The sequence below is a fragment of the Macaca thibetana genome, chromosome 20, assembly GCF_024542745.1.
Source record: "Macaca thibetana thibetana isolate TM-01 chromosome 20, ASM2454274v1, whole genome shotgun sequence".
NCBI classification, from domain to species: domain Eukaryota; kingdom Metazoa; phylum Chordata; class Mammalia; order Primates; family Cercopithecidae; genus Macaca; species Macaca thibetana.
Genome location: NC_065597.1, coordinates 38683186 through 38697819, shown reverse-complemented (window position 1 = coordinate 38697819; position 14634 = coordinate 38683186). Strand labels below are relative to the sequence as shown.

At 39.2% G+C, this 14634-nt stretch overlaps 1 protein-coding gene and 2 pseudogenes across 15 annotated transcripts in view; 2 read left to right on the top strand and 1 right to left on the bottom strand.

Moving 5' to 3' along the window:
• LOC126944990 (26S proteasome regulatory subunit 4-like) overlaps positions 1-14634 on the bottom strand; it is a 1186326-nt pseudogene that overhangs the window by 1081603 nt on the left and 90089 nt on the right. The gene's annotated exons all lie outside the window — the stretch shown is intronic.
• Positions 1-14634, top strand: part of CHD9 (chromodomain helicase DNA binding protein 9) — a 275542-nt gene that overhangs the window by 234953 nt on the left and 25955 nt on the right. For all 13 annotated transcript variants that reach the window (XM_050774874.1, XM_050774871.1, XM_050774868.1 and 10 more), the window contains 4 exons: positions 111-168; positions 3845-3887; positions 5265-5484; positions 9755-9957. In XM_050774874.1, the coding sequence (XP_050630831.1) occupies positions 111-168; positions 3845-3887; positions 5265-5484; positions 9755-9957 (524 nt within the window). The remainder of the gene's footprint in view (positions 1-110; positions 169-3844; positions 3888-5264; positions 5485-9754; positions 9958-14634) is intronic.
• On the top strand, positions 9969-14080 carry LOC126944991 (pachytene checkpoint protein 2 homolog; annotated as a pseudogene). Its single transcript, XR_007722261.1, has 2 exons — positions 9969-11155; positions 11492-14080. The product of XR_007722261.1 is annotated as a pachytene checkpoint protein 2 homolog (transcript).

The window sequence follows — 14634 nt, the reverse complement described above, 5'->3', positions numbered from 1 at the left end:
AGTCTGACCTTTAAAACAAACTAAAACCCTCCAACAAGACTTACTTTGTCCTATCAAGTGAACTCTTAAGTCCATTACAGTAATTACAGCATTTGTTTGTATTTTAACAGGGATGTGGAAGATCCAGAATACAAACCTGCCCCAGCCATCTTTAAAGATGATATAGAGGTATGCATTGGATTATATTTTTAAATCCTCAATTTTAGATATTCTTTGGTTTCTTGTGTTTGCTTTTTCTTTTGTATTATTTTTTGTTTTTGTTATACATAATTCTTCTGTTCCTCAGATTAGCTAAGTAAGTGATCAACTGGGGTTGACAAACATCCCAAATAATCACTCAGAATTCACCTGATCTCCCCTTCTAGAGAAGATGGGGACTGGCTTGGACATGTGGATGGAATGGGGCTTGCCCACCTGCTCTGCTTCTTAGAGCTGAGAAACACAGTGTCCAAGAGCAAAATCCCAAAGGAGAGTGAGAACTAGATACTAAATATATACTGCAAGAGTTAGAAACTATACCTACATGAAGAGTTTTGAGATAGAGGGTAGAGCATCAAGGACTTTTGAGTAGCCAAAGCATAGTTCTCAGTACTCTGTTTGTAGAATGTCAAAAGGAAGAAGATGAAAGTACAGAAAATAATCTGTAGAGTGGGAAAAAGGATGTTAAAAGAGACAAAGAATGTCTAATATTGATGAGAATGTGGTAGAAGGCTAAATGACGCTAAAACTATCAGGTAGGATTTGCTGGACTTGGTAGCTAAGGGGCTTTGATGAGGGCACGAGACAAGGCTTGCTTCAGTGTGTGGACAATGAGAACCGAAATCCTGTATAAGGTGAGGAGTCTCAAAGGCCAGTAATTACTGACTAACAGCACAGAGAAATAACAAGGAAATTTATCTCATCATGGACTTTGGGTAAGAAAATTATTGTTTCCCTTGAGAATTTGTAACCGTAGACCCACCTTCTCTTGAGTTCATGGTTTGTCTTTTACTTTATCTGTGTGGTCCAAGAGCCCTCAGTATAATATAAAAAAGGATCAGTCCTTGACTGGTAATATATCTAGGGTGCCAGGTAAAAACAAAAAGCACCTGGAAGAAACAGTTCAACCCAGACTATGCAAGAGTCCCAAAGATGAAGCGCTCCATAAAATGAAGTAAAAACCCCAAGTTTAAAAATAATTGAGAAACCATTTACCATGAGTGAATGTTAGCATGCAATAAAGAATAAGTTTAGACCCCTGAGAACTTCTGATATATCTATTGAAATTTAAAAAAAAAATCCTATTGAAAATTTTGAAAGTAAATTTTTAAATGATTAAAGACATTAAAGAAAGAACCAAGAACAAAAGACAAGATATGATTTTAAAACACTAGGAAGATGTGAAAAAGATGATATTTAACTTTAAAAGTGGGAAAAGGCTGAATGCAATGTGGCTCATGCCTGTAATCCCAGCACTTTGGAGGGCAAGGCGGGAGGATCACTTGAGTCCAGGAGTTCAAGACCAACCTGAGCAATATAATGGGACCCCATCTCTTAAAAAAGAGAGAGAAAGAAAAACGTGGAAAATACATTTATTGATATGTAAAACTCAACAAACAGATTAAACATTCTCCTGGAAAAGCAGATTAGACACAGTTCATGAAGGGAGAAATGATTTGGAAAACAGATGTGAAGAAATTATCCAGTATAGCATAATGGATTTGTCTGGACCAATCAGGAGAGATAACCCAAATAGTCATTTGAACAGGGAATGTATAATGTAAAGAATTATTATAATACAGTGATAGATTAGTAAAAAGTAAAGACTAAAGAATATAGGAATAGCATATAAAAGCAGCATCTACCACTCCTAGGACTCAGATAAAGCTCCCAAGGAAGAGTCCCATCCCTATCAGGGCCAAGATCCAGACTTTGGTAGGAGGATATGGCCATGTCTCACTGGATGGCAGAAAAGTTGCCAAAAAGCTACGCTTTGAAACTGCCTGTAAATCTGCCCTGTAAGGTTGCCAAGGAAGATTTTCCTGGGAAAGTGTCTCACTGGAAGCACTCTGCTCACAATACCACTCAAGAGGGAGGTTGCTGGGAAAAGCTGCTAAGGGTGCTAAAGAAACTGCTCCAATTGACCAGGCACAGTGGCTCATGCCTGTAATCCCAGCACTTTGGGAGGCCAAGGTGGGTGGATCATTTGAGGTCAGGAGTTCAAGACCAGCCTGGCCAACATGGTGAAACCCCATCTCTACTAAATATACAAAACTTAGCCAGGTGTGGTGGCGTGCGCCTGTAATCCCAGTCACTTGGGAGGCTGAGGCAGGAGAATCACTTGAATCCAGGAGGCAGAGGTTGCAGTGAGCCGAGATTATGCCACTGCACTCTTGGGTGATAGAGGGAGACCTGTCTCAGAGAAAAGAAACTGCTCAAATTGTGGGGGCTGGGCATTGGGGAAGTGGCCTTGCTATGGGAACTAAGCAATGGAAGTGCTCACCAGAATTAGGACGGAAAACCCTTTTCCTCCTACAGTGTCTCTCCAGTTTGCTTTACTAACAAAGCTTTATATCATGCTGACTGACAGAGGAAAAACTATTTAAAGAGCTATTTAACCATTTTCTTCGAGCAGGTAAAAAAAAAAGTATGAGAGGAGCTGGATGCAGTGGCTCACTCCTGTAATCCAGCACTTTGGGGAGGCCAAGGAACAGAGATTGCTTAAGCCCAGAAGTTCAGGGCCAGCCTGGGCAACATAGTGAGACTGCTTCCCTACAAAAAATAAAAAAGATAACACTTGCTTGTAGTCCCAACTACTCAGGAGGCTGAAGCAGGAGGATCGCTTGAGCCCGAAAGGTTGAGGCTGCAGTGAGGTGTGTTCATGCCACTGCACTCCAGCCTGGACAACAGAGTGAGACCCTGTCTCAGAAAAAAAAAAAAAGAGAAAAAAGAAAAATATGAAAGGCAATAAATTTGGAGCAAAGAGACTGAAATCAATAACCAACACAGTGGAATATGTATTAAAAAATTTAGAAACAAGGAGGATAGCATGATAACGTCTGGCATGTATCGAATAGGTATTCCAGAAGGAGAGACTAAAGAGAATAAGAAGCACCATAGCAGCTGAGAATTTTTCAGATGTTATGAATACATGACTCCTCAGTTTCAAGAAATACAGTAAGTCTTAGCAGGATAAATAAAACTAAGTCCATTCCAAGAAACATAACAGTGAAATTGAAGATATACCAAACAAAGAGAAGATATTAAAAGCAACCAGAGGAAAAGAGAAACCTACAAGGGAATTATGATTCTAAACTTCAGGCTTTTTTAAAACAACAATAGAAACTAGTAGTCATTGATATAAAATTGCTAAAGTTATGAATATAAGGTAATACTGGAATAGCTAATTAAAGATGCTTTGTTGACAAAAACTGTATCTACAGCACAAGCAAACTGCTTAAGGCTGAAAAGGAAAAGATTTGTAGCTTACCTAATAACCAGATATGAAAATGAGTAAGTTATCTAACAGTTGGTATAAGAAAGGGGAAAAAAACACACTTAGCAATAAAACCTAGGGCATACTCACAGAGGAAGGTTGGAGGAAAAGAAACTAGCTTAACAGTAATCATAGAAAAGGAAATACTTTTAGTAAATAATTGTCTAATTGTCAAAAGCAATAGAGAAGTGTGAAAGGATGAAAACGGAGAATAAGCAATTAAAAGTTTTATTTTTGCTAAATTAATTATTTAACATTCCATTGGGGGAAAAACAGCTCTCTATTACAAAGAAGTTTGATTCTCTTTTCTTTTTTTATGTATCTCTTGACCCAATTACCCTGTGACAAGTTTCTGTTTTCTTTTAAAAGGATGATGTTTCCTCACCAGGAGATCTTGTTATAGCAGATGGAGGTAAATTGCACTTACTTCTATACTTAGTATTATTGTAAATTCATATTCTAATCATACTATGAGATCAATAAACTATTACACTTTTATAATGTTTCACATATAAACATTTTTATTGACTGCAGTTGTAATCATTATAGGACATACTAGTTGACTGGGAATTTAACAGTACTTTTAGTTATAAAATCTTTAGGCAGTGACTCACTGAGCTTTTATAGAGTATAGGTTTTGATGACATTATGACTTGATAAACTTGTATGTGAGATTTAATCATTAAAGTGTTGATCCAATAATATATTCAACTTCTTTTTCATTGTATGACATTAAGAGTCATTCTTTATCACCTAGTTTCTACAAAGCCTTTCTGTGCCAGGTCTTGCTTCTACTTCCATCTGATATCAAGATAGAAATGCACTGTCACAAGAGTACACTCACTCCCACCAGCATCCCAGAGGAACAGTGCCTCACCCTGCCATAGTTCAACTAGGAATGAAAAAGTAGTTTTTTTGGCTGGGCGCGGTGGCTCAAGCCTGTAATCCCAGCACTTTGGGAGGCCGAGACGGGCGGATCACGAGGTCAGGAGATCGAGACCATCCTGGCTAACACGGTGAAACCCTGTCTCTACTAAAAAATACAAAAAACTAGCCGGGCGAGGTGGCGGGCGCCTGTAGTCCCAGCTACTCGGAAGGCTGAGGCAGGAGAATGGCATAAACCCGGGAGGCGGAGCTTGCAGTGAGCTGAGATCCGGCCACTGCACCCCAGCCTGGGTGACAGAGTGAGACTCCGTCTTAAAAAAAAAAAAAAAAAAAAAGAAAAAGAAAAAGTAGTTTTTGCTTAGTATGAATGATTACAGCTTGATTATGGTATAGATAATTATACTATTACACCTTGGAAATAGAGCATTAGAGCCTACACTTACTAGGTGGATAAAACTTAAAAGTTACATCGTTGTCATCTTGAATTTTAAAAATGTTTCTTCCCAATGACTTAAAATATTTTGATTCTAATTAAACTGAGATAAACTTAATACAGAAGGCTTCCATGAGAAACGTTTGCAATATTCAGTGTCTCATGGATTCACTTTGGCTTTTAGTTTATTTAAGTTAAAGCCTTGAATATTTGCCAGCCAGTGTGATATATACTAGACATGCAAGAGTTGTATTTGCTATGCAACTCTTTATTCCACTGTATTCTACCTACTTTGAACTGCTCTTAAAGTTTGTTGTAATGTTTCCTATAGCTATTGTTAAAAGAAGCTTTTATTGTGAGAAATGTGGTTTTTTCCCACATAGATTGAATTAAAAATTTTTAAAGTAAAGTTGCTACTTTTGTGAGCTTCATACAGTATCTGTTTAGTTACTATTACTTATTTAACTATAGATGGTCAACTGATGGAGGGTGATAAAGTATATTGGCCTACTCAGTCAGCTTTAACCACACGTTTGAGGCGTCTCATCACTGCATACCAGCGTACTAATAAAAACAGACAAATTCAACAGATACAACCAACTTTCTCAGTGCCTACCAGTGTAATGCAGCCTATTTATGAGGAAGCCACTCTTAATCCTAAAATGGCAGCCAAGATAGAAAGACAGCAAAGGTAAGACAATAACACTAATTTTTTAATGCATTGTGTGTAAATATAGCTGTCCATTCCAAAGCCTGTCTGGGTACAATTATCACGCTTTGTGGAAAACATACATAGAATGTTGGTCAAAGCAAACTACCTTGTGCACGTACACACATATACTAACACATTTATATATGTGTAAGTGTGGTAAAATTTACAAAGATTATTGTGTTTTATAGTTAACTAACCATACTTTAATCATTTTTTTGTCATGTTTAGGAACACTGAGGTATTTAAAAAATAAATAAATAACTGGGCACAGTGGCTAATGCCTATAATCCCAGCACTTTGGGAGGCCGAGGTGGGAAGATTGCTTGAGCTCAGGAGTTCCAGACCAGCCCCGGCAACAAAGCGAGACCCCCATCTCTACAAAAAATGCAAAAATTAGCCAGGTGTGGTGGCGCATGCCTGTGGTCCCAGCCACTCAAGAGACTAAAGTGGGAGTATCACTTGAGCCCGGAAGGTCTGTGCTGCAGTGACACGTGATTGTGCCACTGCATTGCAGCCTAAGTGACAGAGCAAGACTGTCTCAAAAAGCAGAAACAAGTGAAAGTGTAGAGCAAACTCATGAATCGAATCATTGGCCGGGCGCCATGGCTCACACCTGTAATCCCAGCACTTTGGGAGGCCGAGGTGGGTGAATCGCTTGAGGCCAGGAGTTCAGACCAGCCTGGCTAACATGGCAAAACCCCATCTCTACTAAAAATGCAAAAATTAGCCAGGTGTGGTGGCGCATGCCTGTGGTCCCAGCCACTCAAGAGACTAAAGTGGGAGTATCACTTGAGCCCGGAAGGTCTGTGCTGCAGTGACACGTGATTGTGCCACTGCATTGCAGCCTAAGTAACACAGCAAGACTGTCTCAAAAAGCAGAAACAAGTGAAAGTGTAGAGCAAACTCATGAATCGAATCATTGGCCGGGTGCCATGGCTCACACCTGTAATCCCAGCACTTTGGGAGGCCGAGGTGGGTGAATCGCTTGAGGCCAGGAGTTCGAGACCAGCCTGGCTAACATGGCAAAACCCCATCTCTACTAAAAATACAAAAATTAGCCAGGTGTGGTGGTGCGCACCTTTAATCCCAGCTACTTAGGAGGCTGAGGCATGAGAATCGCTTGAACCCAGGAGACAGAGGTTGCAGTGAGCTGATACCACACCACTGAACTCCAGCCTGAGTGACAGAGTGAGACCATCTCAAAAAAAAAAAAAAAAAGAAAAGAATTATCAGTAGAACAAAAGTTTATGTTAATTAAATTCCATTCTATCGTATTTTATATTTTATATCCAGACTTTTATGAAATATAAAAATGTATGGAAAGCATACATTCCTTTATTCAGAAGCAAATCCTTGGAACTACTGAAGTCAAAGGGAACAAATTGCAAGCGACCTTGTTAAAAAGACAGGCAAACTTCTCTCATTCCACAAGCTTTAACTTCTTGAATAGAGTACATGGGAAAGAATAGCTATCTTTGGCATAACCTGACTTCCTTGTTACCCATGTCCTTGGATGTTCTCTGGAAGATATATTGTTCTTTTGATAAATTGTTCATTTGTTGTTTCATTTGTAGCACATTGATCATACTTAAAATTTAGTCTGACACTTAAGATTTTAGTTATCTTAGTCATAATTTTCAAATACTACTGACTCTGTAAATGAACTGTTTTTGGTATCTATTGTTGCATAACAAACTACCCCAAAACACAATGCTTTAAAACAGCATTAATTTTTTATTTCTCCCAATTCTGTGAGTTGACTCAGGTGCTGCTTCTGCATTGTATGCTGTTGGCTGGGTTTCTGAGATACCTAGAAGAGCCAAAGAGCCACAGTAGCCTCACTCATACGACTTAACAGTTGGTGCTAGCTGCCAGCTGGGAGCTCAGATCCCGAGAGGGACTATTCCAAGTAGAAAGGCAGAAGCTGCAGATTTCTTATGACCCAGTCTCAGTAGTTACAAAATGTCATTTTTGCCACCCTCTGTTGGTCAGAAAAAGCCACAAGGCCAGCCCAGATTTAGGGAAAAGGGAAATAGATTCTACCTGTTAATGGGAAGAGTGGCAAAGCATTTGTGACCGTCTTTAATCTACTACAAATTTTCCCTCCATCTGTTGAATTGGGATTAATCTTCCTAAAATATTAGTTTTATCATAATATTCGATGGCTCCTTATTTAGTATAGGTAAAAAGTGTTAAGTTCTTAAGCCTAAGTTTGAAGGTCTCTTCATTTTTGGTTTTAATATGCATTTCTAACTTTATCCACTTCTTTTCCCTCAGCCAGAGTGCCCTACTTATTCTTGACTTCATACCCTAGCCTATATTGTTTCTGTCACCTGGAACACCCTTTCTACCTGTTTATTTCACACCTAGCCCATCCTTCAGAACTCAGCATATGGCCCATTTCCTCGAATAATTTTTTTTTTTCTTGAGACGGAGTCTCCCTCCGTCACCCAGGCTGGAGTAAAGTGGCACAATCGTGGCTCACTGCAGCCTCTGCCTCTGGGGTTCAAGCGATTCTCCTGCCTCAGCCTCCAGAGTGGCTGAGACTACAGGTGTGCATCACTATGCCTCGCTAATTTTTGTATATTTAGTAGAGACTGGGTTTCACCATGTTGGCCAGGCTTGTCTTGAACTCCTGACCTCAAGTGGTCCGTCTGCCTCAGCCTCCCAAAGTGCTGGGATTACAGGCATGAGCCACTGCACCTGGCCTCTTCTATTAATTTTTTAAACCAGTCTAGCTCACAGTATTCTATTTTTTGTACTCACATAGCAACTCATCTAAGTAAACTACTTGTTTGTCACAATAATAAAAGATACTGTAATGAAATTCAACTCTTCCTTTCTATGTCTTTCTCAATTGTATCTTCTTGGGAGTGGGCACTCTGTCATATTTTTTGTCCTGTGTAGTCTTTCAATTAATCATTTTTCCCATTTTTATTCTTATTACGCAGATTGAATGACTTGGGTTTCCCAAGCTAACTATTTTTACATCATAATTACATTAATCTTCTTAATGTATCACTATGATAAAAATGGCCCATTCACATTTTTCAAAGGTCTTTCCAATATGTTTTTTCTCATTTACACAACAATCCTGTGAGTTAAGCAAGGACAGGGTTCTACACATGCACTGAGGTTTGCAGATCTGTGGTGCATGATGATAATATTACCATTTCAAAGCATCAGGAGCTTTCAACTGAAAGAGATTACTTTTACCCAGGCATTTAGGGCATTTCATAATCTGACCCAAACCCTATCTGGCTTTGTCCCCAATATAAGCCATATCCTTGTCAATCTGGAATACTCATCCTTCCCCTACAATATGGAGCACTCCCTCTTTGCTTACTCTGTGCTTTCTTCCTAGCTTTCCCTAACCTTCGCCTTGTCCCATCTGAAATGCGTCTTACTCTGTGATGCCTTTCTTGATTATCAAGTCTGAACTAATCCTTCTATCTTCTGTGCTCTCCTGAAAATTTTGGTTTCTTTAACTCATACAAATATAAGCCATTACCTTATACTATAATTGTGTTTGATTTTATCTTTTTCCTGAAGGGTAGTGTCATCTTATATGATTTTGTATCCTGTGCTTATTTTCTCACATAGTAAAAATGCAAAACACTGTTATTGTCTGAAGGAATAGTGTATACTTTTAAAAGTACATTGGGGACACATGTAATCAGGACCTCCTGAGGCTGTGTCACAGGCACACATCCTTAACTATTAAAAGTGATTGTTTTTCTTTTTTTTTTTTTTTTGAGACAGAGTCTCGCTCTGTTGCCCAGGCTGGAGTGCAGTGGCGTAATCTCATGTCACTGCAAGCTCCGCCTCCTGGGTTCACGCCATTCTCCTGCCTCAGCCTCCCAAGTAGCTGGGACTACAGGCGCTGACCACCATGCCCAGCTAATTTTATTTTTGTATTTTTAGTAGAGACGAGGTTTCACCGTGTTAGCCAGGATGGTCTCGATCTCGTGACCTCGTGATCTGCCTGCCTCAGCCTCCCAAAGTGCTGGGATTACAAGCGTGAGCCACTGCTCCCGGCCCATTAAAAGTAAATTTTTTTAAAAAACGTATGGCTGGATAGATGAGTTAACTAGCATTTTAAAATGTTTTACAAGGCAGCAATCTTGTATTTAATCCTATAGTGTTAGGTACTTGAAATGTTTTAAGTTTGTATTATAGTAATTATATTTAGTATTAATATTAATTTTAGTGACCAGTGTGGTTTTTGTTTTAATCTGACTCAAAACAGATGGACAAGAAGAGAAGAAGCTGACTTTTATAGGGTTGTATCTACATTTGGAGTCGTTTTTGACCCTGACAGAGGCCAGTTTGATTGGACAAAATTTAGAGCTATGGCTAGGCTACATAAGAAAACTGATGATAGTTTGGAAAAATATTTGTATGCATTCATGTCCATGTGTCGGAGGGTTTGTCGTCTTCCTTCCAAAGAAGGTATGTATAAAATTTCTTTTTTTTCCTTGTTTCGGTCAAAGAAGCAAAAATCACTAAAATTCAGAAATTTCCAATTTGTCTCTTTTATGTGAAATTTCAATACTATCTAATTCAACTTGTCAATAATTTTTTAGAATTGTAAATAAACTAGCTTAAAGATCCCCTATTCTTTAATCCTGCTATTAAAATGTGATCTAAAGAGAATAAAGGTATACATGGAGTTTTAAGAAAATAGGTAGAGTTTAGTGATAGATTTATGATTAGGAGGTGGTGGAAGATAAAGGATTGCTTTTGTTAAACAGAACTAACCTATATTTTCAGTCCATCTTAGAGGAATTGCACTAGAGGGTTTATTTACCTAAATAATTTTACAAGGAATGAAGCCCCCACTCATAAAACATTTTAAAGAATTTTCTAGAAAAGATCTCCCAGGGCCATCTTCACAGAAGACTACTAAGCAGAGGTGTTGATGCAACTCAACTAACGAATTGTTCTGGGATGCATTTCATTGTCTTCAAAGCCCAGAGACATAGCTCATCCTGTCAACAGTTCTTCTCAGTAATGCTATGTCATGAACCATTGTCTCCATTCTTTGTTGTGTATGATTTCTGACTGCTAAACCCAATGGCCTGCTATTCCTGTTTTATAGTAAACAGATTTCCTTACTTGTTTTAAATGTATTTCCTAACAGATTTTTTTGTCAGTTCACTGAATGGAATAGCCAATCACTTGATTACTAGGTAATTCAGAGTAGATTTCAGTCTGTTTTCAGGTCTACTGGAAAACCATAAATGAGTTTAAAATGACAGATAAAGCAAAATATTGTGTCATTTATAGTTGGCAAGAGGCCCTCATTTTTAAAAAATTTTCTTAATTCCCATCAATGATATAGTGATATGAATATATTTATCACTTTTGATTCTAGTTTTAAAAGGGAAAGGGCTAATTACTAAATAATCTTTGAAAATGTAGGGCTTCCTCAGAAATGTGAGTAAGGATATTTGAGGCAGGGGCATGAGGCGGTGGTGGCCAGGCTCAGGCCAGGACCCCACTCCTTCCAGTGGCACCATGGGGAAGGCTGTGGGCAACCCAAAGCAGGCACTGCCCTGCGTGGCCAAGTCACGGACAGTCCACATGGAGGTGCATCAGTACAGAGGCAGCACTGCAAAAAAGAAAAAAAAAAGACATAAAGCTGAGTGTTAGAAAGATACTCACCAGGCTGGGCACAATGGCTCACGCCTGTAATCCCAGCACTTTGGGAGGCCAAGATAGGAGGATCACTTGAGCCCAGAAGTTTGAGACAAACCAGGGCAACATAGGGAGACCCCATGTCTACAAAAACAAACAAAAAAAAATAGCCACGTGTAGTGGTGCATGACTGTGGTCCCAGCTACTTGAGAGGCTAAGGCAGGACCCAGGACCTGGACCCAAGACCCAGGACTAGGACCCAGAAGGTCGAGGCTGCAGTGACCCATGATGACACCACTGCACTTGATCTCGAGCAACAGACCTTGTCCCTAAAATAAATGAACAGAAAGTTTACTCACAAAACATAATAGTGTGTTTGGTGATTATACGTGGACTGGTTGATGAACCCTTTCTGACCAGGAATATGCAGGATTCTATTGTTGACACAGAATTAAAGGTTAAAGACCCATAGCTCATTGATTTGAGTGCATGCACTATTGCACTTCACATCTTCCAGCAGAATGAAGATGGCCCTAGCAGTGAAAATTTGGAGGAAGAGACAGAAGATAGAATTGTGGCAAATCACAGGGTTCTGCCTGCAGCCAAATCCCATGGGCTTTGGAACAGCCTAGTGTCTGATGTGGGAAGTCAAATCACACCTTGATTATATGATTACAACCTTACCATTTTCAGACAAGAATGTCAACAGCAGCCTCAGCACCTGGAACCAGGTGGTGCTGCTGCAGGGTCCTCCAGAAACTGGAAAAACATTCCTATGTAAAGCATTAGCCCAGAAGTTGACTATTAAACTTTCAAGCAGGTATCAGTATGGCCAATTAATTGAAATAAATAGCCCTAGCCTCTTTTCTAAGCAGTTTTCCAAAAGTGACAAGCTGATAACTAAGATGTTCCAGAAGATTTAAGATTTGATTGATTATAAAGATGCTGTGGCATTTTCACTGATTGATGAGATAGAAAGTCTCACAGCCACCCATAATGAAAGCCATCAGGCACCATTGGCATGGTCAACACTGTCTTGACCCAAATTAAATTAAAAGGCATTTTAATGTAGTGGTTCCAACTACTTCCCAATATCACCGTGAAGATTGACATGGCTTTTGTGGACAGGTCTGCTATCACGCAGTGTATTGGTCTGCGCTCTGCAGCAGCCATCTTCAAAATTTACCTTTTTTGTTTGGAAGAACTTGTCAAGTGACAAGTCATATACCCTCCTCAGCAGCTTTTAACCCTCCAAAAGCTGGAGATGATTGGCTTCATTGAAAACAATGTGTCAAAATTGAGCTTCCTTTTGAGTGACATTTCAAAGAAGATCAAAGGCCTCCATGGCCAGTTCCTGAGGAAACTCCTTTTTCTGGCTCATACACTGTATGTCCAGGCTACACCAGGCTTTCTCTCTGGCCGTGGACAAGCAGTTTGAAGAGACGCAAGAAGCTTTCAGCTTACATTTGGTCCTGGGCTTCCCATTCTATAGCTTTATAGTGGAGAGCACACAAATAGTAAGTAATACCACTTGCCTCACAACAGCCACCACTCTGGAAATCCTCTCTATAAAAATTTGCTTAGCTCTGTCTACAAGCCAGAAACCTACAACACCAACCTTTGTTATAAGTATCATATTTACTTTAGTTTAAAATGCACATTAGAAGACAAACAGCTTGTCATTTTAACTGTTTTTTAAAGATAAATTCAAATGTTTAAAAGATAATTCAAATGTTAATTTGAATGTCTCTTTTGTTAAGAATTGTCTCAGTGTGGCCAGCGCAAGTGACTCATGCCTGTAATCCCAACACTTTGGGAGGCTAAGGCAGGTGGATCACAAGGTCAGGAGGTCGAGACCATCCTGGCCAACATGGTGAAATCCCATCTCTACTAAAGATACAAAAAATTAGCTGGGTATAGTGGCACGGACCTGTAATCCCAGCTACTCGGGAGGCTGAGGCAGGAGAATCGCTTGAACCTGGGAGGTGGAGATTGCAGTGAGCTGAGATCGCGTCATTGCACTCCAGCCTGGGTGACAGAGTGAGACTCCGTCTCAAAAAAAAAAAAAGAATTACCTAAGTGTGTTTATTTCCATCCTGCTTCCAACTGATGGATGCAAAATGCTACACAAGTTTGGTTTTTTTAAAAAAGGAAGATTAACATAGGTATTATAGAAGCAGGAAAACTGTATCACCCTAAATAAGCATGTAATCATAGCATTAAAAAATGAACATATCATGCAAGCTAGAAGGTGGCAATGGCTTTATGATGTCAGCTTGATTAATGCAAAAATGGCTTGGAGACTTTTTAATGGATAAGAAAAACCTATTTGTATGTTAATAGAAATTGAGAGAAAATTCTAGGTAACTGTTCTTTTATAATAATCAAACATGGTCCCATTTGCAGGAAGAGTGCAGACCTGCAGTGTTCAAGTGAGATGCGTGCTGGACATCCCTCATAAACCAGTGCAGGCACACATGCATTGCTTGGATATTCCCATTGTTTTGTTGGTTCAATAACATTATTCACATCTCAGACCAGACATGGTGGCTTACGCCTGTAATCCCTACATTTTGGGAGGTCAAGGCTGGTGGGGCAACATGGTGAAACCCTGTTTATACTAAAAATACAAAAATTAGTTGGGCGTGGTGGCGGGCACCCGTAATCCCAGCTGTTCGGGAGGCCAAGGCATGAGAATCGCTTGAGCCCAGGAGGCGGAGGTTGCAGTGAGCCAAGATCGCACCATTCTACTCCAGCATGGGCGATAGAGCAAGCCTCTGTCTCAAAAAAAGAAAAAAAAAAAACAAAACATTATTCACATCTCAAATGATGATTCATGTTAATAGAATATAAGATAAATGGGACAATAATTGGTCTATGTTAAATAATATTATGTTTTGCTTTTATGTCATGTTAAATTTCAGTTGCTTCTCTTAGCCTTTTGGCTAAGATCAAATGTAAAATTGATTTCATATTAATGCTTTGTTAAAAAAAATGTGAGTGAGGTTGAGGTTCTACTTAGAGCATTTCTCAAATTTCCTCACTTTACAGTGTCCTTAATGTCTCAGTAATTTTTTTCACAGCACTCAAGGCCAGAAGAATTACCTAACATTTCTGTCTAATGAATAATTAGGTCTGACAGCTCAATACATATTTATGTCCTCACAATCCAGTAATTATTTAAAAACACACTCAAAGAAAAAATAATACTTCTTTCTTAAGTAGCCATAATTACTAATCAAATGTGTGCACTGGTTGGGCACTGTATAACTTTTCAAATCTTAGAAGTAGACTGTGTACTTCCCACCTTGTTTCCTGCTCCATGTTGATTTTTGCATGGTTCTTGATTTTTTTTTCAAGTTTTTTTGTTTTGAACTACTTTTAAAATTACAAAAGAGTGCAAAAAATGTACAAGGAGTTTCCATCTATCTCTCACCCTTCCTATCTCTCTCTTTTTTTTTTTTTTTTTTTTTGAGACGGAGTCTCGCT